This window comes from Dunckerocampus dactyliophorus, chromosome 2 (assembly GCF_027744805.1).
Source record: "Dunckerocampus dactyliophorus isolate RoL2022-P2 chromosome 2, RoL_Ddac_1.1, whole genome shotgun sequence".
Taxonomy (NCBI): Eukaryota; Metazoa; Chordata; class Actinopteri; order Syngnathiformes; family Syngnathidae; genus Dunckerocampus; species Dunckerocampus dactyliophorus.
The window spans coordinates 20,290,244-20,315,640 of NC_072820.1; the positions used below are offsets into that span (position 1 = coordinate 20,290,244).

The window sequence follows — 25,397 nt, forward strand, 5'->3', positions numbered from 1 at the left end:
ATAAGGGGCGTATGCACACACAACCTCTCCTAACCTTCAATTCACCATAAATGGTCAGTGAAAAATGAAAAGCTCATGAATGCGCTGTCCATTTAATGACCCTTGATTGCATTTCACTCGGTTCTTCTGAATCAGCTGAAGACGAACAAGCAAAACTTCACTGAAACTGAGGTGGAAATTGGAGACCTGGAGGCCCGTAAAAAACATCATATTTGGAGGACACAGCAGTGGCATTACGAACAAAAGGAAGATGCAGCGTCCACCGTCAACAACATCAGTGGAATGGGGCACACCGTGGCAGAACTAAAAAAAAAAAAAAGGTCAAATATCAAAGCAAACATTTCCATTTTTAGTGAGCATATTTCTACACTTTTCATAAGTAATACCACATTTTAGGTTAAAATAAGCTTACCAAAGTATGTTCAATTTAAAGGACGCAGAGACTCAAAATGAGGATGAAGTTATGTTGAAAATGAATTGCTCGAATTCCAGACGGATAGTTTAAAAATATTTAACATAATAATGACATTAGCACCATCAAAATATTAGGTATATTATAATTATTTTTGAGGAACTAATGTGTGTTATTTCAAAGCACAACAAAAAGAAAAGCCCATCATTTGTGGAAAATTAAAGAGAAAGTTGTATTCATTTTTTAAAAACTGTCCGCAGAAAAGCGAGAAACAGAGCACTTAGGACATATTATCTCTGTCTTGTAAATGTAAACCCTAGAATTATTTAACAGGCAACCTAATGTTTGTTATAATTAACATTAATCAAACACCTAATATTGTCATGATTAGAAAACAAAACAATTAAGTATTCAAATGCTAGCTTGTGTTTTTCATGTATCCTTTAGTCGGGATACAATACACTCATGCGTAATGGTGTTTATGATAAATGACAAATGATATCCATCAGTCTCATGTCAAATAACAACACTTTCCACACACGTTTAAAGTCAATAACAGCATGATGTTTTCATGCAATTATGGATACACCTTTATTGGCTTCCACTGCGTGTTTATTCCTAACATATGATTTCACCTCACCACTTGAAATGGGCGGAGCGCTCCAAAGCACTACAAAGGTGGCGTTGCGGTGCGCGTATTCTCACGTCAAGTTGTGTTTTTATAGGTACCATACTTTGCGTGGAAAATGGTGTACGCAACTTTTCGGCCCTATTTTGTGTGTACGCAAGCTTTATAAGTAAAGCTCCAGGTCATTTGTATGTATGATCAGACGCTTGAAAAAGTAGGGGGAACATTGAACAGATGTCTACATGGATGGGCAACTGACACAGCGCAACACCGACATCGCCGAAAAAAGCACACAAATAAAGAAAGCAGGAGAAAATTCAAAGCTTGTAGTCCCAACGGTAAAATCTACACAAGTTAAAAGGAGAACAGGAGAACGGCAAAGTACATTTTGTCAAAGGCATCAAGGAACTGGACACCTTTTGAAGTTTCATCATCTCAACTACACGGACAACGAAAGACAACACACAACAGAGAACGATGGACGAATTTATCAACAATTGACTATCACACTACAATAATGACATAGATGGGGACATTACATCCTTCTTCAGTTTTAGCAGTAACTGATTATGACATGCAAGAACAACAAATAACAAATAATTTAACAAATAATTATAAAATACTTCAAAAAATTGAATACTTTTAGCATTTCCTTACAGACCGGGTGGAACATTTTTGTCTTTTTACATGAGATGATTGTGCTTTTGTGTATTTACAGCTTACATTCAAGTGTGAGACTGAGGAGTAAGTCCACATCTTTCTTTCCCTATTCTCTCATTCACCGATTATCTTCCATCCATCCACTTTCTATGCCGCTTATCCTCATTAAGTTAGCGATTATGCTGGAGCCTATCGCAGCTGACTTCGGGCGAGAGGCGGGGTACACCCTGGACTGGTCGCCAGTCAGTCACAGGGCACATACAGACAAACAACCATTCACACTCACATTCATACCTATGGACAATTTAGACTAGCCAATTAACCTAACATGCATGTTTTTGGAATGTGGGAGGAAACCGGAGTACCTGGAGAAAACCCATGCACGTACAGGAAGAACATGCAAACGCCACACAGAGATGCCCAAAGGAGATTCGAACCCAGATCTTACCGATCTGTGTGATCACCTTTTATCTTCAGGCTTACAATTGGCTAAAATGGTCTTATAGTCCGTAGACAGCGCCACCTGTTGCTTTGGCATGCACTTGACAGACCTCCAGAGAAAAGTGAATTTTTTTAAATATTTTATTTTCCAAAATACCTAAATATTGACCTATTATCTAAAATCCCAGGAATTAATATATATTATCAAATAGGTATATTAATTCACATACTATATCAAATATAGTCATATAGATGTTTTTACTACAAACAGTAAAGTAACAGACGTCAGATTATGAAAGATGACTTGCAGAATTCCGTAAGGCAGTATTGAATGGTGCCTCTCTCCGCCGGAGAAGTACCTCTGTCCCCCAAGCTATGACTGTGCTGTGCTCAGACGACCGCTGCTCAGTGGAGGTTCCAGCAGGCTCTCCTATCTCTCCACTCACAGCTCTTACTTCCGCGTTGTTGTTGCGCTTATATAGCGCTCTAAAAATAGCACCTCGATGGCCCAATAAGAAGCAGGAGTCGCTCCTAGATTGGAACCAATCAGGCCGGGCCAGTGGCTCCAGCTGACATCCGTCATTGGCCCAAAATGCAGCGGTAGGCGGGCTCGTTCGTCCTGCAAACTTATTGGTGGATGCAGTCAGGTGGCGCATGTTCGTGTGTAGAGGGGAGTGTGAGGAGGAGGAGGGTGAGGAAGGGGGAGTAGGGTGAGTTCAGAGGAGCTTACAGACTGGAGCAGACCTCTTTCAGTCGTACTTCAGTTTTCCACTCGTCGTAGTCAGTGTGCTCTCTAGAAACTCCATTGGGAGCGCGCACTCTGTCCATACATGCTGACACTTGTCCGCTGGTGAGATGGACGTCATTCCTATGTGCAGCATCTTCCAGGAGCTCCAGATCGTGCATGACACCGGATACTTTTCAGCTCTACCGTCACTGGAGGAGTACTGGCAGCAGGTAAGACCAGGTCCTGGTTCTGACAGCTAGAACGCAAACACCAAACAAGCGCTCAGCTTAGCTTGCCCCATACGTAATGTGTGCGAAATGTACTTGCATTGCACAAGCCGAACTTTTAACGTGTTAAGTCATTGGCGCGCGTGCGTGAGCTGGTTGAAACTTTGCATGCTCTGATCTGTCACGCACGCACGCGCTTACGCTGACAGCAGACGCGTGCACGTAGAATTGAGCGAGTGAGGAGACACTTTTAATGAAAAGTTGAAAAGTTTTAAAGTCGTGAACGTTCCAGCGTGGACCGACAGCTCAGTGGACCTTCACCAAGGCGTCCTGGAGACAATTTAAAGCTGGCCATGCTCTCCTCACTGCAAACATTCCACCTCCCAACCCAGTGATGCTCACTATTCCCGCCCCAAGAGTCAAAGTTGCTCGTCATTCCACAACATTTCAGCACACATGGCTAAGATTCCATGGCTGAAGACGTTCAGAGACGTGGACGGGAATGTTGCTGCAAACGCCACTAATGAGTCATGTGACTTGTGGAGGTGGAATTTGGCTGGACTGACAATAGCAGCAGCTCGCCTTCCAAAGCCCACACACGTCCCAAAGTGGATCTTGCAGTATTTATGCCGGAGCTTTTTATGGACCCCCTCACCCCCCCACCCACACTCCATGAACCAGACCCCCCCTTTCTGGTCCCGGGTGTGCTATGTTATTTCTAGCCATGCTTCCAAATGCATTATTAAATCCACATTATGCTGAATAATTGATGCAGCTAAAAGATCTACAAGCACTTCGCCAAGCCAACAGGGGTATGGGATGGGGGGGGGGGAGCATATGTAAATTTCATGACTATCCCCGACACAATGACACACACGCACGCACCGGGGAGGAAACATGGAGCTTGTTGTCTTCCTGGTTGGACCTCAAGAGGACACAACACAATGTCCCTCATGAAGGATGCTGTGTCTTTACCGGAAGACACTTAGGAAGGGTCATAGTGCAGCTGACACATGCAGATAAAGCATTAGACCAGGAGTGTCCAAACTTGTTCAAGTGATACATAACACAGACACTTTGATACATTCTGTACTTCAAAGATGCTAAATGCAACCCAGTGTTGGTCAATGTATGCTAAGCTGTCTGAACTAAAAATACACACGTTAGCTTTGTTGTAGTTGACAAAGAAAATTAATGTAATGTCTAATTATATAGCTCATTAATAATCTATTTATTTATTTTTTACTATATGCCGAGGGCCTCTTAAATATTGAGCCGCGGGCCAAAAACACTCCTGACATAATTGCAGCATGTAAGCAACTAGCGAAGATGATGTGTGCATCCTCTGCAGAAAGTCAAGCATGTAAAAACTGTAGAGATGTAAACGAACGTCCGAATTAATCAGGAGATTAAATAAATCAACATATATAATTGACGAGTTGCGTGCATGTAAACAGATGGACTATCACTATCAGGGACGGACATTTTACTACATTTCCTTGATGGATTCCTCAGAAACACATTAAATACAGATTAATCATCCATCCATCCGTCCATTTTCTATGCCACTTATCCTTACTAGGGTCACGAATATGCTGGAACCTATCCCAGCTGACTTTGGGGCAGAGGCGGGGTACACCCTGGACTGGTCGCCAGCCAATCACAGGGCACATATAGACAAACAACCATTCACTCTCACATTCATACCTACGGACAATTTAGAGTCGCCAATTAACCTAACGCGGATGAGTCAATTAATTGCTAATTGTAATTATTTTTAATATGAATTGATTATTGATCAAAATGTGAACTTGTGCAGTAGTAGAGTTCTGTAACTGACGCCATGTTCGTCTTCTATAGACAGCAAACTAGTAGAGATTGAGTCAACAACAGTGCCCCTGCTTGTTGCAGCCAAGTACTGCACTTCATTTGCCCTCCATTGCTTCTAGCAATGAATGGGTTATTGCACCCATCCCTACCATTTTATTTATATAATAATGTGTAACATCTCCCTTCATCTTGCATGTTGTTTATATATTTTACGCCTAATAGGTCAAAAGCGGCACCTATAGTCGTGGAAGCACACTTGTGTTGGTCTTCTAGTAAGTCAGTACCAGTCCAGTGCATGTATTCTGGGACACCACACTGCCCACATGTTAGTGGCATGTAAATGTAGTGAGTAACATAGCATTAAAGTGACCTCCATGTCTTGTTGTTTAGACATGTTTGGAGCTGGAGCGCTACCTCCAGAGCGAGCCGTACGTGTCTGCTTCAGAGCTCAAGTTTGAGAGTCAGGAGGACTTGTGGAGCAAGCTGATGTTGGCATGCGGCGACAAGAACGCCGACCCCAAGCTCATCAAGGAGGAGGACGACCACCAGCACCTGGACGTGGGCTGCTTCCACTCGGATGCCAGCAGCGAGGCGTCGGACAGCTCCGAGGAGCTCTCCCCCGCCCTTGACTTCCCCTCAGGTTCCTTGGCGGACATTCTGGGCGACGGCGCAGAGGAATTGAGCGCCACCGTCATTGGCACGCCGCCGTCCTCCCCCGAGCTGGCCAAGGAAGGCTCGCCGGGGCAGGCGTGGGCCGGCATACAAACTGTGCTGCATGCTGCCGGGAAAGGCAGGACGGGTGGTGGCGGCGGAGGAGGCGGCGGTGGCTTGGAGAGGGCGGGGCTCACCAGTGGGGAGGCGTCGCCTGATGGGAGGAGGCGTGTCCACAGGTGTCTGTTCAACGGATGCAGGAAGGTGTACACCAAGAGCTCGCACCTGAAGGCACACCAGCGCACGCACACAGGTACACACTGACAACACACTCACTAATAAAGACCAAAATATTGTTCCTTTTCTTGGGAATGTGGATTCTAAGTGGAATTTTTCCATCTTTGGAGGTAGTAGCAGAGGTGGGACAGCGGCTGTGTGAAAGTGTATCCTGGTATTTCAGAACCTGACACGCTGTTATCCTGCTCTGGAAGCAATTGTCAGACATGTATATTATTCGTCACACAGTCATGCAATTATGCGATTACGGAATTCCGTGTCACACACGGGACACCCAGGTATGTCCCACTTTTCTGGGCTCTGTGACGAATGAATGCAGGAATCTCTGTCTCTCAGTGTGAAGGAGATTCCTGTCCTGACAGCAAGGATTGGAAGTAAAAAGACAAAAAACACAGAATTTCCCCCCAAAAAATGCTGCGACATGCTTGAAATATTTTCCAGAAGGAATGCCCTCGAATGCCTACGGCGGGAACGTGACATGATGTCATGGGGGGGACAAGTTAGTTCTTTAGAAGCAAACAGAGGATGTGTATCCCACAAACACATCAACACAGCTCGCATTTCATCCTGGGAACGCCATACACGGAGAAAAAAAGTGAATCTGGCATTTGTCTGGGTTCAAATGTGAGCAGTTTCCCTCGTCACCTTCGACCCCTGCCAAGCTGTTTACAGTCGCGCTACACATTAGCGGAGGAAGTGGCATTCCTAGCATCCTTCCCCGGCCATGAGAGGCCCCCACACACTATTAATGGGAAACGCACGCACACACACACACACACACACACACACACATTACATAAGCTGGTGTCTTGTTTTCCTCCTCAGCTCACATTAGTCAGTGTTGTCTTTACATGTTGAACATCAGGAAAACAGAAGACACAAAATTACTATACTGCTACTACATTTTTGTTTTACAGTTTTTTTAAATTTAAAACAATAAAATAAACATTCTTGCTTCATTTAAAAAAGTGCAAAAACCATCACCAAAATTGAGGGTTTCCTATTACATGGTTATTTGCAAACAATCATAGTATTGAATGCACAAGTATGCTAAATACCAGCAATATTTTTCATTCATTAATTATGAAGTTATTTACTTATATCCTGCATTTATTAGTGCATCCTACAATGTTACTGTGATAAATACTCTTGTATAAATGTATTTATTCATTTCTTTTTAATCTACATTTTTTTATTTAACAAATTATTTTTTTTTTAATTAGAAATGATTGTGTATTCTAATTTTAATTACTGTTGTTATTCACCTAACCATTTTTATTTATTTAACACTATTATTATTATATTTATTTATTTAACACATTTAATTTTTTAATTTTATTTTGTATTTAACACTTTTCTTTTTCCTTCATTTTAATTCGTTATTCACTTTTCTATTTTTATTTATTTAACATGTTATTATTTAACAATTTTTTTATGTATTCAAATTTCTTCTTTTTCTTTCATTTTAATTACTGTCACTATTCACTCATCACACTTTATTATTTAATGCTTTTTATTATCTATTTTACATTTTTTTTAATGTATTTAACACTTCATCTGTTTACCTATTCCATCTTTTATCTTTAATCCCTTTATTGTAATTTGTCCTACTTTCTATATATTCATTTGTATTTATACTAATTGTCTTTCTTTTTATCAGTGCATAATTCATCTATCTATTGTAACATTCTCTATGCTTTTAATATTTAAACAGGAAGTTTTTAATCAAAAATTGAACATAAATGAGTTTAAGCGTCCACATGTTAATATGATGTAAATGAATTATCAGTAATTGCTGAGGCACGGAGAAGGGGTGGGATTAAATAAGATCTGCTTATTCCTACGTCTTTTCCGACATGTTGAATTGTGCCAACATGTGACATTCTTCAACGTAACTTTGTTAAGCATGTTCCAGACAAGCTAGCGTGACGAGAGAACACATTGAATGTGTTTTCTAAAGTGTGGTTATGTGTTTTTATCTCAGGTGAGAAGCCGTACAGGTGCTCGTGGGAAGGCTGCGAGTGGCGTTTTGCGCGAAGCGACGAGCTGACGCGTCACTTCAGGAAGCACACTGGAGCCAAGCCATTCAAATGCAGCCACTGCGACAGGTCAGACACCATCTTTGTTTGCCGTCTCTGTCACATGATCCTAGGTTACTTCCAAAACGTCCAACGCTTCATGTTGTCTATTAATGAGGTGACTGAAAAGAGGTGTCAGATGGAGGAGGCTGCAGTGATGGATGGCACCCGAGGTCAAGGAGTTAACTCAAGAGTCATTTATTGTTTGAATCCACAATGAAGTATTTAGGGGGGGCAGGTTAGCATCTACTTTGTGGTCTATAAAGACTTTATCAACCCCCACTCATCCTTCTGCCTGTTTGGCCTTCACATTCATCGCTCGCTACGGGCTGGCATGCTAATATTAGACTAAAAGCTAATACTAAACGTCTACGTTTGCTTGAAGTCAAATAACACGAAACTGTCTACAACTGTACTTCATAATGGAATGTTCTGGCTGATATAAGAGGTGGACGTTGCGTTGAAAAGTAACCACTCTAGGCGCTAAACGGCTAATTTGCATACATACACTTAGTTTTTTGAGTGCAAAAGTTGGCTCACACCGAAAAGTACGGCAAATTGCAGTACATTGCAAGCGGCCAAAATGGTTAGTGTGCAGTGATGGACACTTAGCACCCTCAGTAGTCGTCATTTTCGGAAGGAGTACCAAACCTTTACAAACTTAAAAAGCAGACAGAAGAAGAAGAGGGTAAATATTGCGATCATTATTTCCAGAAAGTGTCCAACGACATTAATGGATTTGGAATTGGTGCACTCGGGACATAAGTACACCGTGTACACGGTGTACTCAATTGACATGTACTGATTGAAGTATAGTAGATCCCCGCTCACAACTAATTTGAGTTTTGAGACTCGAATAAAACCTGGATCAAACTGCTGCATCGAAGCGCCACCTTACACCACCGGTTTGCTCCTCCCCCTCCAATCCCTCCTGCCAGCTCCAATAACCCTCCCCATTGCTATTAAATTGTCATTGTTCACTCGGGACAAAGGAAGCTAACAAACCAAATGCTAAAAGCAGAATCGAGGTTTTAAGTTCTAAATATGCCTCACGTACTTATTACATAAAGTATCGGTACTCACCAGTAATGAATGATAATGTAAGATGATCAATAGAAAAAATGGAATGAGGGTGACAGAATAGCCTTTAGCGTGGTCGTCAGGCTCACACTACAACCGTGCTTACGTCGTCTCTGTCTACCTCTGCCTCTGGTACACGACTCCACAGGCCGCTCGGTTGTCCCGCCTAGCTGTCAGAGAAGGTGTTTCTTCAAAACGCGTCTACATACTCCACACTGCTTGCCTGTCGTGATTCCAGTAACCACTTACCATCATATATGAATTTGTGTTCACTTCACTGTGATTTTTGAGGCAGCGTTGTAACCAATTTGACTGTAGAAACGAGTGCTTCCGGAGCCACACAGGGCGTCGCACTGACGTCACATCGTTATGTCGTACAAGTACGCTATATCATGCTGCTCACTATCGCTTTGCTATTACTAGCAATTATTACAGACTCAGGGTAAATTAATCAAATTTTAAAAAAAACAAAAAACAAAAAAAATTCAATAAATAAAAAAGTTAATTAAAAAAACTAATTAATAAAATATTTTTAAAAAATAATAAATGTGACAAAAATCTGTGAATTTGCGAGGATTCCATTCCTTTTTTCCTCTTGAGACACAGCGAAAGTTTTCAAAGTTTGTCCTAATTAGCTAACAAATCCATGCAAACATGATGTGTAAAAGTTCTCTCAGGGCTAAATAATAAATAGAATATGTCCTGTTGAATTTGTAGGTGTTTTTCCCGCTCTGACCACCTGGCGCTGCATATGAAGCGCCACATCTAAGGTGCCGTCGGCGTGGAAGGCCCTGTGGGATGAATCGGGCGGATGTTTCCTGACCTGTGCGGCATCAGCGAGGCCGGCGTGTCCCCCCGCCCACATGGGGGGGCGGGACCGCGGCGTTCCACTCAGTGGAAAAGCAGGAAGGAAGAGAAGAAGTCAAGGCAGGCTATCATTTGCACCGTGCTCAGTGCCTCGCTGTGGAGACGGCTCTTGAACGATGTAGTGAGGACGGGAAGAAATTCTTCTGTATGGCTTTTTTATTCCCCCCCCCTCCCCACCATGGAGGATTATGGGAGTGTTGCAGGTGGGGGGTGTGCGTGTGTTTGGACTGTGATGGATGCCTGCCATGGAGCGTGCATGTGGACGTGCGCGTGAATGCCGTCTATTGTCTGCGAGTGAATGCAGAGAGAAAGCATAGGAGGGAGGGGCTTGTTTGTTTGGTTGCAAAAAAAAAAGTGTCTCCCCCCCACCCCTCGGCCTGGAGGTGAAACTACAGCTCCTTGCTTATTTTGAAAAAGAAAAAAAAAAGAGGCAAAAGGTGTTTTTTTTTAAGTGCAGCTAATAAATGTGCAATGTATAACGTAGTCTGAAAACATACACACTATAAAGCTCATTTTGTCATCCGTGCCATGACACACAAACTATGTACACTCGCAGTGACACCACGTTTTTTTTACTCATGAAAAACTGTCGCTTTTTGGGGCACGTTTTAACGACGACTGCGAGCCTGGAAATGATTGAATACAACAATATACTTGACAACCAATGTTTGAGCACGGCTTGGTGGGGGTCTCTACTAGACGTGTGCTCGTACACGCACGCAAATAAGTGTATTACCTTTTTTTTTTTTTAAATCTGAAACTTTAAAATGTAAAAAAAAAAAAAAGTTTATCTTCTGCAGTTGGCATCTTAACTCTTGTTTTTTTTTTTTGTTTTTTTTTTGAAGAACAAACTTGTCGGTTTGGTTTTTTCGGGAGGATGCGAACTACTAAACTACTTCGTACTATTGGACTTGTGCAATGTCACCTTATTGCTAAGCATAATTGGCCTCCAAAATACTACGTCATTAATATGACTAGCACTTTTTACTTGGAAAATGCAATATTTTCGACAAAAAAACATGAATTAATTAACCCTCTAAGCCACATGTGTAAAACTCGTGCCATCGAGGTCCGAGACACTGCAGGTTTTCTCTCTCCAACCAGTTTTTCCAGCAGGTGATTCAATTCATGAGCTCCTTCCCTCAAATTGAAGGTGGTGGTGGTCATTAAAATCACCTGCTTTTGTAAGCAGCTGGAAAGAAAACCTGTGGTGTCTCCATGGAGTTTGACACGCCTCCTCTAAGCCTCTTTCGTACAGAAATCCTGCAAAATTGACGCATCAGAGCCGTAACAGAAGATCTCACATTTTTTCATCTGTGCATGTTATCATAGTATCACCATATCCGTTCCAATTCTATGAAAATACAGTAGATTCTTGCTTTTGGGGGAGGGGGTTACAATCTGGGACCAGCAGCGAATATCAAATAAGTGACTAATTGAGACGGCCATAAACACTTCTAGCCTGACGTTCTCCTTTCTCGATTTTGGGTCAACATTTGCAATAAAAGTGACTTGTAATTATCAGATTAGATTCAGCTTCAGAAGCCTCCCCTTCTGTCTTCAATTGCTTGATTCATTGTTCAGTAGCAACACAATTCAGGGTTGTGCCGTAAATAGGCCTCACACGTACTTACAGCATAAAATGTCTAGGTACTCACTACTAATGAGTGATAATGTAAGATGATCAATGACCGTTGAAAGCTGGTGGTTCTGTAGCCAAACGAACACAACTACGGCACGTTACAGGGTTGCCGAAACAAGTGCGACATCCCAGCGCATGATGAAAAAACATCAGTGATGCGTAAAGACACAAATGTAAAAATTGTGGGCTTTAACAGTGGTACATGTATGCTGTACATTTGACCTGTATTACATATTTGTACATTCTTACCGACTTAGGGTGAATGAGATACATTTTCTGCATTAAAAAATACCAGCCTATTTTCGGTGGAAAAAAAATTGAAATACAATTATTTTTTGACCAAAAAATGAACAAATTTGCAGGGCCATAAATGCTGAATCTGAATTAGCACTGTAGTCCCGGTACTACAGTCATACTACACCACTAATGTGTCCCACATGATTTTTGGGTATCGCCAACTAGTGGACTGGCATGCATGCTACACTTTTTTCCCTCATAATTGGGATCAGTTTTGTTCAATTTCTGATGAGAATTGATCATTTTTGATCAAGTGTACATTTACTCTCACAGTCACATGACTTTTGGTGACTTTTTTTCCAAACGTTTCCCAGAGAGAAAGTCTCAGTTTGTGGTTGTCATGTAAACGTCTGGTTGCATGGGGGGAAGGGTGTAAAAGAGCAGCTACCTTCATCTTGTAGAAGATGATGTATGTTTGGGAATACCACTTATGTTGCTTGGCAAGTGTCTTCATGGCGGCTTCCTTTTTTTGTTTCCTTTTAGTTTATTTTTGTTGTAAATGCACTGTTGACCTTACTGATGCCTTATGTAAGTGGCCTTGTCCTCTTCTACATACAACACACACACACACACACAGAATAGCTTTACACCATACATTTCCTTTTGACCCCGCCACAATAAAACAACATAACGACAGACATGTTTTATATTTGTTGTTTTGAGTCATGTGATGCAGTGGGCTGTGCAGGTTTACTACCGTGTAGTGAACGTGATTGTCGTCCTGCCTGAGGATTTATTGATGAGGTGTGAGTCAGCGTCTCGGCCACCAGACAACCGGCTTGACCGGTTTAAGCGCTGACACAAAGAACGTGGCGACACGCAGCCTTCTTGTCGCAACATTTGTTTTTGGGGGTTTTTTACACTGAGAGCTTGACAATTTTATAACAAGGTTCTATATCCAAAGGGGACCAAAATGTGGCTGTTGTTTCAAATAATAATAATAAATTGCTTGTGTTCCATCTCTCATCATCCTTGTAGAAAAAAACATGTTGAACTTTCCTGAGGCTAGAATATCCAAGTATTATTTTTTTATTTGCCATGTGACTTGTTTGTGTCAAACATGCCAGAAGCTTCATTTTTTTTTCCTTTGTTGCCATAACGTTTCGTTTTGTCTTTTATGTATGAATGTATTTTCTATGGGAAAGTCCATAAAAAAAGCTTTTATTGGATCTATGCGACTCTTCTTTGTTCTTTATGAGCTTCTCATGCAGCCAAAAGCAACAGGAAGTTTTTGTTTAATCTACACTAACTCCCACAGGAAGAATTAGCGTTATTCCCTGCAGATGTTACACACAAGCTAACTGATGCACTACAATTTAAGCTTAGGATATTTAAAGCTCTCTATTGACCAATACGTGGTGGCCAACATGTAGCTGCTACCTTGTAGCTTCCCAGTTTGTAGTTGCTAACTTGCATCTGTAAACCTGTAGCTTCGACTGTGAAGCTGCTGTCATGTTGCTGAGATCATACAGCTGTTAAAATTGAGTCATTACCACATCACTGCCAACATGGATATGCTAACACTTAGTTGCCATGAATGGTCAACATTGAGATGCTATCATGTCACTGTTTTCACGTTTGCTAACGTAGAGCTGCCCACATGCCCAATATGTAGATGCTAACAAAGCTGCTATCACATGAACAAACATGTAGCTGCCAACATGGGCATGCTAATATATAGCTGCCACGCAATAGCTGTCAATGCTGCGATGCTGTCTAGTCGCTGCTACCAATTACTAATGCAAAACTGCCAACATGTGGCTGCTATCATGTGGGCCAACATGGATATGCTAACATTTAGCTGCCTTTAAGTGGCTGTCAACATTGAGATCCTATAATGTTGTACTAACATGTAGCTGCCAAAACGGACATGCTAACATATGTAGTCATGGCCACGTACATTGTGGCATCTTTGGCATGCTAATATTTTTGGCCATGACAGTAGCTGCCACGTAATAGCGCTCAACATTTAGATTTCACTGCTAGCATTATCTACCTGCCGTGTATGTATTTACTAACATGTACTGTAGCTGACGCTGATGTGCTAACCATTCAGATGTGAACATGCGCTTCTAACCGCATTAAAAAACCAATACTGAACCAGATGCTAATAAAATCATTGCTTTGTCATCTTAAATGTCATTATAACGAAACTTGTGTCTATTTGAAGTAACTGTATAGCAAGTTGTCAGGAAATAGCTCTAATGTTTATAGTGTCACATGACCTGTGTCGTGAAGGTGACCAGGAATTAGACTGACCTGCTGTGACCAGAACTACTAGTTAGTCTACTTCTACCAGTAAAAAAGACCCTCTTACTGTCCTTCATGCTGTCTTTAGAACGTTTTTAATGTTTGTATTCAACATAGTGTTGTTACAGCGTTAGCGTGGCAACCATTCAGCTCATCATGGACACTCAAAGGTGCCATGGTTGTTCTTCAAGGTGGCGTCTGGGCGGCGGGTCAAAGACTTCACATGAGGACCATGTGGACAAAAGTGTTGGTACACAGTGTTCTGGCAATGCTATTTTTCTACTATTTTTGGGAATGTTTCTCTACTTGGGGGTTAAATGTCTTCCAGACATTGATGAAGAAGTCTGAGGAGCCGAGTGGGCGGTCTCCTGCTGACCAGACGGCGTAGGCATCTGCTGATGGATGGATGTTCCTTCTAGACTGTTCCACAGCGTCCTCACCGACCTGGTGAAGGCCGATCACAGGCGGCCATTTTTTCCTCACCTCACACTTTGACCTCTGACTGAGGAATGTGCTCCTCCTCGTTTTCAGTGTGAGGTAACATTCAGCAGGCGTTGTCGCATACCTGAAAGCATACCGGAATGTTCTCTAAAGACATGGCACAATTGTAGAGGAACACCTACTGTATGTTGTTAGTTATTAAAGACAATGTAAGATTAACAGAAAACTAAATATTGTTTTGACACTCATAATCCTACTAATATTTTCATTCTTTTCCTACTTTTTCTGCTGTAGTGACTTTTAAGTTAAGCATAACATTAGTTCTGACAAGTTTGCAGTAAAACAAATGCTAACAAAGCGTAAAGTTGCAATTAACACTACCTGACACAAAATGCTAATAAACAGTAACATTAGCAGTCGCATAAATGCTAACATTAGCATTGACATTAACAGCAATAAACAGAAATGTTAGTACTAATGCTAACAAACAGTAGTGCTAGTAATCATTTTAGCGCATTAGCACAGGCACTGTTAGCGACTGAGCAGACTGCTTCCACAGGTGGTCTAAAATTGCCATGAAGCTGTTTTTAGGATTAAATAACTACACTACATGCTGTTGCTTTGAAGCGTACAGTATAGGACAGTAGTATGTTAATCAGAGTTGAGAGTTCTTTGTAGCAGACATTTAATCAAACAAGGCAGATAAACAGCAACAAGTAGTAGCTCACTAGGTAGCTACAGTACATATTTGTTGTCGGCCATGTTGGGCCACACAGAGAGGGATGTCTCAGGCACGGATGACAACAGCAGAGTGTTTGACAACAAACACAACCACCATCATCAGGTGACGTAAAGATCTTTTACATATCAAATGTTTTTGCAGCGTTTTGTTCAGAAAAATACATGTCAAAGTTGTGTTGTGTCAACTGGAGATCTTTGGGTTCATTGAAAAGCCTTTAAGCAACAGTTTGAAACAGTATTGCGTCATTGAACGTAACTTGGCAATGTTGAAATGGACACTTCCTTTACTGCAGACATGACTCAATGTCAGTATTTGTCATTTAAATGTCATTGTTGACAGTTTGTATGAGTGGAAGGTCACTTTAGGAATGTTTCAAAAGCAAATGTGACGCTTGGCGACTTCTCTCTTTTTAAAGAAAAAAAAAAACAAGGAAACGCGCCTCTACGTCCCATTGCCATGGCAACCGCTTTCCTTTTACAGCCTGTGGTAGTTTTTTTTTCTAATTTCACAGTGTGTGGATATCTCTATTCCGTAATTACAATGCCATCTATTCTCATTTTGCCATCCAGACAATGTGGCCTGTACACACACACGCACACACACACACACAAATGTGAAGACATCACGCGCCAAATCCAATTACTAGTCCTCCTCCAGCCTGCTAACTTCTTCCACAGTCCATCATTGGACAATCATAGCTGCCTTCAATCATTTGTCTGCAAAATACAGAAATACAAGCAAACCACAAAAAAGTGTCCTGATTAACAAGTGACAAAGACGTTCAATGAAAATTGAAGCAATAGAAGCTGCCATTGGCCAAATGTTAGCTTGTTAGCCCTGCTAACCAAACACGCTCTATTCTGTTTCCTATTATTGTTGTAAACTTTGTTAGAAACATTTGTAAAATAGAAGCAAGAAGAGGCATTCATGCAACGGCAAGTGATCCAGGTCGCCCCCTTGTGGCTTTTAACAGCAAAGAACAAAGAACGTTTGCGAAAAAATGCTTTCCTGGAATAAATGTTTGTTTACTTCCATGTGTTGGACGTAAGGGCTGGTAAAAAGAACGTGTTACCCGTGGCAACTCCTTAATCGAATTAATTTTGGTAAACTTGTTAGAATAATTAACGCATGTGCATCATGGCAAGCCACGCCTCTCTGTTATGACGGCAGACGGCGGCACAGTGTAGCGTTCCACACACAGTCACACAGAGTCTGACGGTCTTTTATAACTTTATCCAGACCTGCCTACATCAACAGCAGTGCAATTCCAACACCCTTTATGTATCTCCAACTCACAAACACGTCTCTAGTCCGTTCGTCCTCGGAACGACACTTCCTCATTGTCACTAGACTACCGTGAGGTGCATTCATGGACACTCCGAACATAACAGCAACGTCTTTATTATGCGTGTATGTGTGGTTTAAATAAACAGAAAGACAAAGAAAAACAACAAGTGGATATTCTTATCACTCACTTTGTAACTTTCAACGCGGAAGTACAATTTGCTGCATTTCAGTATGCTTGGAAATCCCAGAAAATACACTCAAGACGTGAATACAATTTTAATTCCATGGTGTATTTGAATGCAACCCCTCATTGCTCATAATAACACTGTTAAAAGTGTGATTTGAATGTTTTTTAGCATTGGGCAAATAGATTTTGAGACATGTGCGTTATCTTTTAGCTTGATTGAAATTTTCAGTTCATTTGGAGATGTTAAATCAATAATATAATCCTATAATGTCATTCTTTCTGTTAATAAAATACATTGAAAATGGGCATATTTCAGACATAGTTGCAAATTGTGGTTAATCAACAAACCTTGATCAGTCTTAAGGAGGTGATCCAAAGTTACCACGGCAACTGTACATTACCATTACTAACACCATTCTCCTTTTTAAGGTAAAATAGATTTTTTTTTTTTTTTCCAAGCTGCTGCACTTCGCCTGAGGTCTTCTGGTCTGTCTCACTCCCCAGCTGTCTGGCCCGCATCTTGAGAGGTGATGTTTCATCCTGAACATTTTATTTGGTGTGTGAAAATATTTAGTAAAAGACCATCCTGATGACGTTACGACGTCATGGCGTGTTGTGGTCCACGTGCAGGAGGGGGGTGCGGGTCACGGTGTTAGAGAGTGAAATATTTGTGTAAACATGGGCTAAACTGGGCTAATGTTGAAATGCAGCTAGCCAGGAGGTGATGTTTTAAAACGAAGACCTTGTCGTCGTATCAAAAGTACTGGCCGGTGAGGTTACAAATAAGGAATAAGTTTGTTTTTTGGAGCATCTCACATGTGTTTTTGCAGCTTTTAGTAAATACAGTAAATAGACATTGTCATGTGTCCTCCTGCTGTTGTAGGAGACAAAAGACCTTTTCAGGGGACAAGACCTTCCATGTACAGGTAGTTACTGTCTTGGATTGAATTTCGTGATTTTTAATGTCAGAGCCTCTGTTAGAAAGCCGCAATTTTTACGTGGTCATGTCTTCATAATGCTTTTCATCCAGCATTACGATTTCACATTTTGTTGAACGCACCACAGTTATGTCTTATGAGACGAAAAAGTAAAATCTATACCTAACTTTGTCAGATGCTGCCACAGCTTAAGAAATCCACCAAATAGAAGCTGTGTGCTTTAACACTCCTGATCAAAATTTTAAGACTAGTTGAAAAATTGCAAGAATTTTGCAGTTATCTTAGAGAGGTTCAAAATGCAAAAAGTAGAAATGGCAGTGAGACAAAAAAAAGTAAGCAAATTATTGCAAACTATTCAAGTGAGATAGGTTATTCATCAGCTGATCAAACGTTTTAAGACTACAGCCTTTAAAAGCCAAAATCTTGGGGAAAATGTGGATTCCATGTCATTTTCTGTCAGATATTGATCTCTTCATGGCAAAGGCAAAAAAGCTTTCCCTCTTTGAACGGGGTCGGATTGTTGGGCTGCATAAGCAAGGCCGCTCGCAGTGTGCCATTGCTGCTGAGGTTGGACGCAGCAAGAAGTCATTTGAACAAAGATCAAAGATCCAGAGCGTTAAGGAACAAAAAAAGTCTGTCAAAAAGATTGGCCGTCCGTCAAGACACGGGACGATGGTTGGCCCAAATGAAGTTGTTACTGGTGCCGAGTGCAGTCCGTCAGGTGGCATCTCCCAGAGAAAGATTTGAAGAAGAAAAACCATCTTCAAAGGCCTCGTCTCCTTGAATGCCACAAAATTGGCTGTTTGGAATTTTCAGAAACTTTTATTGTCCGATAGGAAAAAATTTAACCTTGGCGGTCCTGATGGCTTCCAACGTTACTGGCAGCACACCTGGGGCGCCATCATGATCTGGGGTGCTTTTTTCTTCAGTGGACTAATGGAGCTTCAGGTTGTACAGGGGTGTCAAATGGCAGTGGCTATGTGGAGATGATGACATGCCCACTAGCTTCCTGGAAACACTGGCATCAAGCATGCCCAAACCAACTTCCCAAGAGACATCTCACTCTTTTGAGATCCTCTCCATTTTAGTCTTCAAATGTCTCTTCACTAGATTTGCCGCTAGTCCCTTTTTTTGGAAACGAGGGTTTGATAACCTGCGAACTATAGCGACAAAGTTGCTAAGTCGGCAACACTGGTCTAGAAAGATACTTTACTAACAACTAAGTCAAGACATGGGAGACAAGAAAACTAAGAAAATGGAAAAACAATAAATAAACAAATAAACATGGAACAGATCGCCCCAAAGTGTAGTGCAATAATGCATAATAAATAATAATGATAATAATACATTGTAGTAATCATACATAATAATTTAATAAGTCCTCTGACTCTTAACTGAAGCACATCTTCTTATTGTCTGCAGACCAGGTGCGTATGAGGTGTGTTAACAAGCAGAGGTACACAGACAGTCCCATTAAAATGTGTTTATGAGTAAGAGTGAACTGGGAGAGACAAATTTATTTGTAGCAGCCTGCCACAAATAAAAGGTAATAGATGTCTTGTATAAAGAGTGGAAAGTGATCCGTGTTGTTTTTAAATTTGTCACATAGTCGTAACGTTCTGACTTCTGACAGGGTTCTTGCTGCGGCACAGTAAGGACTGTCAGGTCCTGTTGAGGTTGTCCTACAGTGTCCATCAAGTCAGAGGTCAGCCTGGAACTGGTGCTCTTTAATGACTTAGCACCGTTAGCGGCGCTGATGAGAAAAATGTCTCACATGAATCTTCATTTAATATTTGCAGAAAAGTGTCAGTGATGAATGTGCGCACTGAACTTTCACCTCTGACACGCCCCAGTGTATGAACCTCTCGCCCCCTCCTTCCTCCGTCCTCCTCCTCCTTGGGACCATTCAGTTTGCCTGCTGTTGTTAGTTGGCGTAAAATGTAAAATGCGTTTTTTAATATGCACTCGTAGGCGTGTACAAGGACTGTAAACCACTGGTGTCCAAAGTGCGTCCTGTACCTTCATATTTTTTGGTACTAAATTTTATAAAAATAAAATTTGTCCATTATTACAGAGATATATTATTAGGTATTACACTGATTTGTTTCGTCAGGTCAAAGCTAAGATGTGTATGTTTTGTTTGGATATCTTAGCTTAGCATATATTGACTAGTGATGGGAATTTCAGCTCTTTTGGTTGGCGGTTATTTTGGCCGGGCTCCCTAAAAAGAGTCTGATTAATTGGCTCCTAAATGGCTCCTCCGATTTTTTTCCTGTTGTTGCTTAAATTGATTTCTTTCTATTTCTTTCTTTTCTATTTCTTTCTATCTCTTTCCAAAATATGTGTCAAATGAATTTGTAATGTAAAAATATCATTACATGAAATGTTTATTATTTACATGGCTTAATTTATATGCTCAACTTGGAACAGATTGCTAGAAAAAACAAATGATAAAATACAAAAACAAAAACAAAGACCCATCTCAAGTCGTTGATATTATTATTATTTACAGTAAAACAACACATCAACAAACAAGATATAGATTTTAAGTTGCAAAAATAAAAGAAAAAGCAGCATCCCAGGTCGCAGTTTTTGCTCGTCTTCTGTGAAGATTGGCATTCAGAATCATAAAGTGCATCAGCTTTTGTTTCCTGCTGCTCATTTTCCTCACCTTTCCATCTTGTTTGGAAAAAAGATGATTTGAAAAAAAGGACGTCCACCTTAAGAGCCGCCATCAGTCTGATGCTCTTATTTTGAAAGACAAACAGGATGCGTGGCGTCGCATTGAGCGATGATAAAAGTGCATTAGCCGGGAGATGAAGATTAATTAGGGCGGCAGATGCTGGATGTGCTTTCCCGCTTCAAATTCTTCATCAAGCGGCATGGCGATAATTAGGACATCAGTCATTATTGATCAGTGTCACTTTAACAAACAGCTCTTAACGTCTGGCCACAAACTACAGCCAAGAGACATCTTTTTGTCCTGTGGACACACACGGAATCTTCTGGAAGGATCCGCGCTTTTGTTTGCTGGCGAGGTGAAAATCATTACATGACGTGTCCCCGCTCAACAAAGACGTGTGAAAGTGTAAATGTCCTCCTTTGTGGACAAGAAGCAAGGTCCTATCATGCGAGACCTTCAGTCAATTCTAATTAAGCTTTAATTAATGTCAATAAAGTCTATTTTACTGCTTACTTTAGTCTTTTTGTCCAATGTTTAATGTGTTGGCTATTTCAAAAAACGCTTTTGTTTCGGACATGCAAGGACAAACAGTTGGTGTGGACGCGTGTTTCCTTACAGACACAGTGGCACTGCCAACTAGTGGCCTGGCATACATATTACACATATGTTGTACCTTTTTGCAGCTTTATGTGAGATGTGAAACAAATACAGAACTACACGATAACAAGCAAAGCAGCAATGCAAGACAACAACACATGGATCGTCTCTTCTGTCAGCCGCCTGCATCTTCTTGATTTGTGCCCAAGACAATCACACCAGCACATGAAATCACGGATCCGCCCAGCCGTCTTCTAACAGAGCCATAATGGCGCACGGGACATTTTGCTGTCAGTGCCCAGCGATCATCATCTAAACCTCCTCCGCAGAGTGTCTCTGAGCACGTCCGTCCCGTTACAACCGCAGAGTGAGTGCTCTCAGCGCAATAACACGCCGCGTCTGGCTGCTCATATCAGCTCAGACGACTAGAACGTGACCGCCTCAAATGTCCTCCGCAATCGCCTCATCTCGTTCCACCAGGGGATTCATTTCGGGAAGAGAGGTCGTGATCATGTCAACACCCACCAACATGGACTATTATGGGATGTCCTGAACCAATGTGGATTGACGCAGGACATGGACAGACGTGCACTAAATAGACTTGCATGGGGCAAAATGGACAATAATGGAGTCCATGCCTTGATGAACTTTGATCAAAATGAACAAACATGGACTGACCCAGGCCTGCATGGACAGACATGGACTACATAGACTTACTTGGACCGAAAGGACAGTAATGGACCCATGCCTCGATAAACATTGATTAAAAAGGACAAAACACAGACCATCATGGAATGACATGGACTACACGGAACGACGTGGACTGCAATGGACAATAATGGACTCCATGCCTTGATAAACATTGATCTAAATTTACCGACACAGACCATCATGGACCAACATGGACTCACCGGGCTTTCATGCACAGACATGGACTACAGAGAATTACATGGACCAAAATGAACAATAATGGACTCCATGCCTTGGTAGACATTGATCAAAAAGTACCAACACAGACCATCATGGACTGCATGGACGACATACAGTAGACTTACATGGACCGAAATGGGCAGTAATAGACTACTTAGATTGACCAATATGGACTGACATGGACAAACACTGCATTGTTATGGGCTATTGTTGATCAATATGTGCCAACATGGACAAATATTGACCAACACGAATCACCAGCTGCATTGATTATTTATTAGTTGTTTAAATTGCTGCAGAAACAGCCAAATATTTTTTTCCAAATAAAACAGAAAGAACAACAACAAAGTCATCATTTCTATGCAACGCAATGTAAACAACTAATAATGATTTGCAGTTCCAGTATGGCTTGTGCTGGCGGTAAAGGTGACATGCTTGGTCCTCCCCCTCATCCTTACAGGATGATCAATGATGTCACGTTTAAAGAAAAGCTTTAAGAGTTCATACATCAGCGGCTGACTGGGGCCGGCACATCAATAAATCTCTGGATGCTTACACAGGAATGATTTTGTAGTCCAAGAAGTAGCACGTAGCTTCTGCTGTCAGCATCTTTTTCTTGTATCAAAGTCTTACAAATCGTCTAATCAGACTCCTACAACAGACGCTGCGTGACTTGAAGTGTCAGTCTGTATTCAGTTGGCAAAATAATGATGCTCTTTTGTGTGTTTTTCTTTTTTTTTGGGGGGTGGGGTTATTGATCTGCTCCATTTTCAAGCAGATAAAATACTGCAGCAAACAATAACCTGGTGATAGGAGAGGAGAAAGATGAGCTTAGGGGAAAATGTAAACAGAATCATTTGTACACGAGTACAAACGTACAATACTAAAACCCTACAGCACATCAGTATGTGGAATTCAAATATGGAACACATTGCAGTAAAGAAGTCGAACAATGCACTCAATGAGCCAGTTTAAGAAACAGTACCAACATATGGGGATGTGTTCCAAAATTTGGTACCATAATGGCACCGGTGCCGACGATAACCAGACCAAGTAACTATCAGTACCTGACAAAATGAGGCACCAAGAGGTGCTAAATTAAAAGTTACAGTGGCACCTCAGTTTTTGTTAGTAATCCACAAGGTCCGATGAAAACCTAATCGTACAAAAAACAGCAATTTTTCCCACAGGAAATAATGTAAATCCAATTAATCCGTTCCAGACACCAAAATATACTAATAAAAATACATTTGATAGAGAATAATTATAGTTTTACATGCAGAAAGCAATGTGAAATCAATAGAAATGATCAATGAAATGGATAAATGAACATTTTACATCACTTATTGAAGACCCCTGTTGGCAAAGACGACAAAGAGCAGAGAAAGAGGAGGGAATGCATACTAACAGCTTCGCAACATTGTCCATCATTTGTGATCTCTGTTTTGTTAACAACTTTACCACTTTCAAAACATTAGCTTCCTTGACGCGGACTCCATCCAGACTAAATCCTGACTAGATTGGGAACACGGACACCATCTTTGGACTGCAATGAGTTATTTCTTGAATTCAATAGTGTTTCTCACCTGTTCAGTCAAATTGCTGGCACTCAGCTTTCTTTTGCCCCATGTCGAGTTATTTTGTGGTCTCACTCAATAAAAAATGTACGGCGACTGAGGGGCTGTCCACACGGAAACGTTTTAAGGTGAAAACGTCCAGAGTGTACTCTTGCCCAAAGACAGCTGGGATAGGCTCCAGCATACCTGCGACCCTTAGTGAGGACAAGCAGTACAGAAAATGGATGGATGGATGGATGGATGGATACCAAGTACGATCATTAGACAATGTTTGTTCATTTTAATCCTGTACTTACTCTTCAATCTCTTACCATTATTCAGGTATTATTACACATTCTGTATTTATTTATTACCAAACAACGTTTTTGTCAACTCCTTCATTTTATATTTTAGAAAAAGCTATGTACAAACATTAATAACTTCACTATTACATATCTTGTATGATTGAAAATGTGGTAAACTGATGCACGTTAAAGACAGGAAGTGAACAAACGTAGTAATTGCTGAGACACAGAGAAGCAGTAGGATTAAATCAGCTCTGCTTCTTCCTACTCCTTTTCGGACATGCTGATTTGTGAAGTGTAAACATGTGATGTACTTCAATGTAACCTTGTATACGTGTTTCAAATACACTAAACCATTTCTATTATTTTATCATCTTTTTTTCGCCTAGAATGAAAGGTGTGAATAATAACATCAGACTAAAAAATGTCTGCGCTTGAACTTGTGCGTGTGTTTCCCCAGGTGCTCCCCAGCCCCCTTTGTGTTTTACGCTCGCCGTCATTCGTTTTTTCTACTTTTGTCAGCCCTTTTCTACACCTTCTTCTTCCATGTTATCTAATTTGTTTCGAGCCCAGTTTTCATTTTCTAGTCAGTGTTTAACTTCAAGCCTGCGGGAAAAATGAAAAAACTGAACCTGAAAAAGCTTCCATTGAACGCATAAGACCAAAGAAGACAATGGCGAAACACGAGATTCTCCTGGATTTGCTTCTTAAAATGTGTCTGTTGTTAAGGGACACTTTGTGCTGGGGAAGACAGAAGAGGGAGCGTTACAGCAAAGTGGAGACTTTGGAGTTGGAAGCGCAGCAACATAAGCTAACAAGAGCTAACGTAAGCTAACGTTAGCGTGTTTGCTTGTTGATGTTATCTTCATATTTTGGATTTCCTGCATTTGTATGCTGTTCAAACTAGAATCCCAAGTCTATTATCTTCATTTCGTAGCGTGTATTCTTAATATTTTATCCCGGCCAGCGCCTCTCAAAGTCTAGACAGCGTAATAATTACTGTACATCCGGACTCACCTCCTGCCTCCACCCTTTTATCTTGTAGTTAGGACTACTTGTTTCACTTATCACACAACATTCTTCCATCACACGTTCTGACACACTGACAGCTAAGTGACCAAATGAGGCTTCAGTGTAATGAGTAGTAATTGAATGAATATTAACAAACATTTACGGTTTAGATCCCGCTCTGTAAAACATGGCGAGATCATGCGCCACGCCCATGCGTGATTCATGGATGTGTGGAGCTCCACTATGCTCTCAGTGTGCCGCGGGGGCTGACAGTGCACTGACCGCTTGTGAGTACTTTGGGACGGGACGGACGTCTCAGCAGCACCCGCTGCTGCTCCGTGAGAACACAAACTGCAGATCAATGCGTGCTTTCACTTTTAAGCCCCCAAATACCAGAAAACTCTCCAACGACGACAGAAAAAGTTGCTAGATTTGTCGTTAGTGGCTTCTGTGAAAATATGTCACCAAGAGTTTTGGAATGTCGCCAAATTAAGCGACAAAAGTTGTCAACACTGTGCTTCCCGGAGTGTTTGTGTACGTTAATTTTTTTTTGTCCAATCAAATTTAATTTCTATGTGTTGCCATGTCAATCAAATCTGCCCAGGGTCTTCAGAATCAGGAGTGCTGGTCCCT

At 41.2% G+C, this 25,397-nt stretch overlaps 1 protein-coding gene across 1 annotated transcript; it reads left to right on the plus strand.

Annotated features, from left to right (window-relative positions):
• Positions 1–2,847: 2,847 nt before the first annotated feature.
• Positions 2,848–13,006, plus strand: LOC129177285 (Krueppel-like factor 6). The gene is made up of 4 exons (XM_054768221.1): positions 2,848–3,098; positions 5,316–5,889; positions 7,858–7,981; positions 9,749–13,006. Exons 1-4 carry the CDS (start codon positions 2,997–2,999, stop codon positions 9,798–9,800), a joined length of 852 nt encoding a protein of 283 aa, XP_054624196.1. The 5' UTR covers positions 2,848–2,996; the 3' UTR covers positions 9,801–13,006.
• The last annotated feature ends 12,391 nt before the right edge of the window (positions 13,007–25,397 follow it).